Genomic DNA, 1930 nt, shown 5'->3' on the forward strand with positions numbered 1-1930 from the left:
GCTGCTGCACCGGTCCTCGTAGATGGAGATCTCAATCTGGGCCCTGCTAAGGATCATCGGTGGGATGTGCCATCCACAAATCCAATCGCCCGGCACCCACTCCTGGTGTCCCCCCACCCCTCACCCTTGTCCTCCCCCCCAGCACTCCACTGCCTAGAGGATACAACCCTCATGCCACGCTCCAGGGGGTCAGTGAGCAGCAGCCCCCGCGGCGCATAGATCTTCTCATTCTGCTCCTGGATGTACTTGGAGATCTTCTTCAGGACCTGCAGGCACACGGGGAGACACTCAGGGCCTGCCAGTCCTGATGTCCTCCCCTGCGAGCCCTGCAGCCTGCTCTGGCCTCCAGCCCTCCCTGTGCCCCCCACCAGCTGTGTCCATCCCAAAGCACTCCCCTGGACCTCAGCACCTTCTCATAGTGGGTCTCCATGCAGAGGAAGATGAAATAGGCAGTGGCGCAGGCCAGGCACCCCTCCAGGTATGAGCTGCCCCCAATCTTCTCTGCCTCAGCGTAGAAGCCATTAAGGGTTTTCACGGTTTCCTCAAAGAGCTGCCGCTCAATCTAGAGCAGAAACCAGGGTGAAGACAAGTCTGGCCAGAGGCTGACCCCCTGCACTGCCCTGTCCCCATCCCAGGGGGGACACTTAACCCTCTCCTCCCTGCCCAGCTGATGCCTCAGCTCCCTGGCCCCTGCCCACCACCCGCTCATGCCAAGACCTGCTGAGCCTGCAGCCCTTCACCAGAGCCTCCTGATCCCCAGGAGCACCCAAGCCCTTGCACCCCAGGCGAGGTGGCTGTGATGGCATGCACCCAGCAGTGTTGGCTGGCCCAGGGCCATACAACACCCCATGACTTCAGACCTCTCTCCCCCTTGAGCCCCCATAGGGCACTGACATAGGGCACTCCCCACCCTGTTGGCCTGCCAGGCTCCCTACCCGGCTCTCCAGCTCAGGGGGGAACTTCGTCTGGAACTGGCACGTGGTCCCATCGCTGTAATCCCGCTGCACGAAGACCTTGGTGGCCAGAGATGCGCTGCGCCGCAGTTCCTGCAGGCTGTGCACCTGGAGGGTGCCAGGGTGAGAGCCGAGGGGCCACAGCCGCAGGTGACGGGCATCCCTGCTGTGGGCTGGGACGCCAGGAGCAATGCCATTCGCCCAGCGTCAGGGCATGGGGGCTGCAGGCTCGCACAGCCCAAGGCAGGGAGCCCCCGGCATGGGCCGTGTCATGCCATGAGCACAGCTTGGCGTGGGAGGCAGGAGGCCAGGAGTGAGGGGAGGATGGCAACAAGGGGAGGGTGTAGCGGCAGCCCCCTGCTCGGAACATGGGAGAGTGCATGAGCTCCCCGCCCGGGGCTGGTGCCTGGCCTCGCCTGCACCGGCTGCTGCACACTCGGGTGTGTGTCTCTGGTGGGCCATGGCCCGGGGAGGGGACAGCCCTCTGTCCCCAGCACGCAGCCACCCCAGCAGCTCCCAAGCAGGAGGAGGGAAGCGAGCGGAGCAGGAGCAGGGGGCTGGGCAGCGGGTCTGCAGCAGAGTGGGCAGACAGGCTGCAGCGGGGTGGCTGCACAAAAGGGATCGGCGGCCCCAGCGGTGGCAGGCGCTCAGCCCAGCCCTGGCACCCCCCAGGGTACAGGGGCCCACGGCAGCCCCCTGGGCTCTGGGACACAGCGCAGCTGGGGGCGGGCTGGGGAAGAGGATGGGAGAGTGGAGGGGCCAGGCCGTGCCGAGGGCAGGTGTCAGACCCCCCCTCTGCTTCCCCTTGGGTGACACGGGGCCACCTCCTGCTGTGTGCCCACAGACCTCCTGCCCCTGTCCCGGCTCACACCCACGGCACCTGGGAGGGGGACCCACAGCCACCCCTCCTCCCGGGGCACCCCGCCCCAGACCCGCACCGCGCCCTCCAACAGGGGCACCCCGCAACCCCCCCAGCA

General features: G+C 66.7%; 1 protein-coding gene across 1 annotated transcript in view; it reads right to left on the reverse strand.

Annotated features, from left to right (window-relative positions):
* Positions 1 to 53: 53 nt before the first annotated feature.
* Positions 54 to 1930, reverse strand: part of GOLGA7B (golgin A7 family member B) — a 6746-nt gene continuing 4869 nt past the window's right edge. The window contains exons 2-4 of the mRNA XM_035900939.1: positions 936 to 1061; positions 410 to 562; positions 54 to 266 (exon numbers count right to left, since the gene is read on the reverse strand). Of these exons, the coding sequence (XP_035756832.1) occupies positions 54 to 266; positions 410 to 562; positions 936 to 1061 (492 nt within the window). The remainder of the gene's footprint in view (positions 267 to 409; positions 563 to 935; positions 1062 to 1930) is intronic.

The sequence above is a fragment of the Egretta garzetta genome, unplaced genomic scaffold (assembly GCF_000687185.1).
Source record: "Egretta garzetta isolate BGI_Z169 unplaced genomic scaffold, ASM68718v1 scaffold888, whole genome shotgun sequence".
NCBI classification, from domain to species: domain Eukaryota; kingdom Metazoa; phylum Chordata; class Aves; order Pelecaniformes; family Ardeidae; genus Egretta; species Egretta garzetta.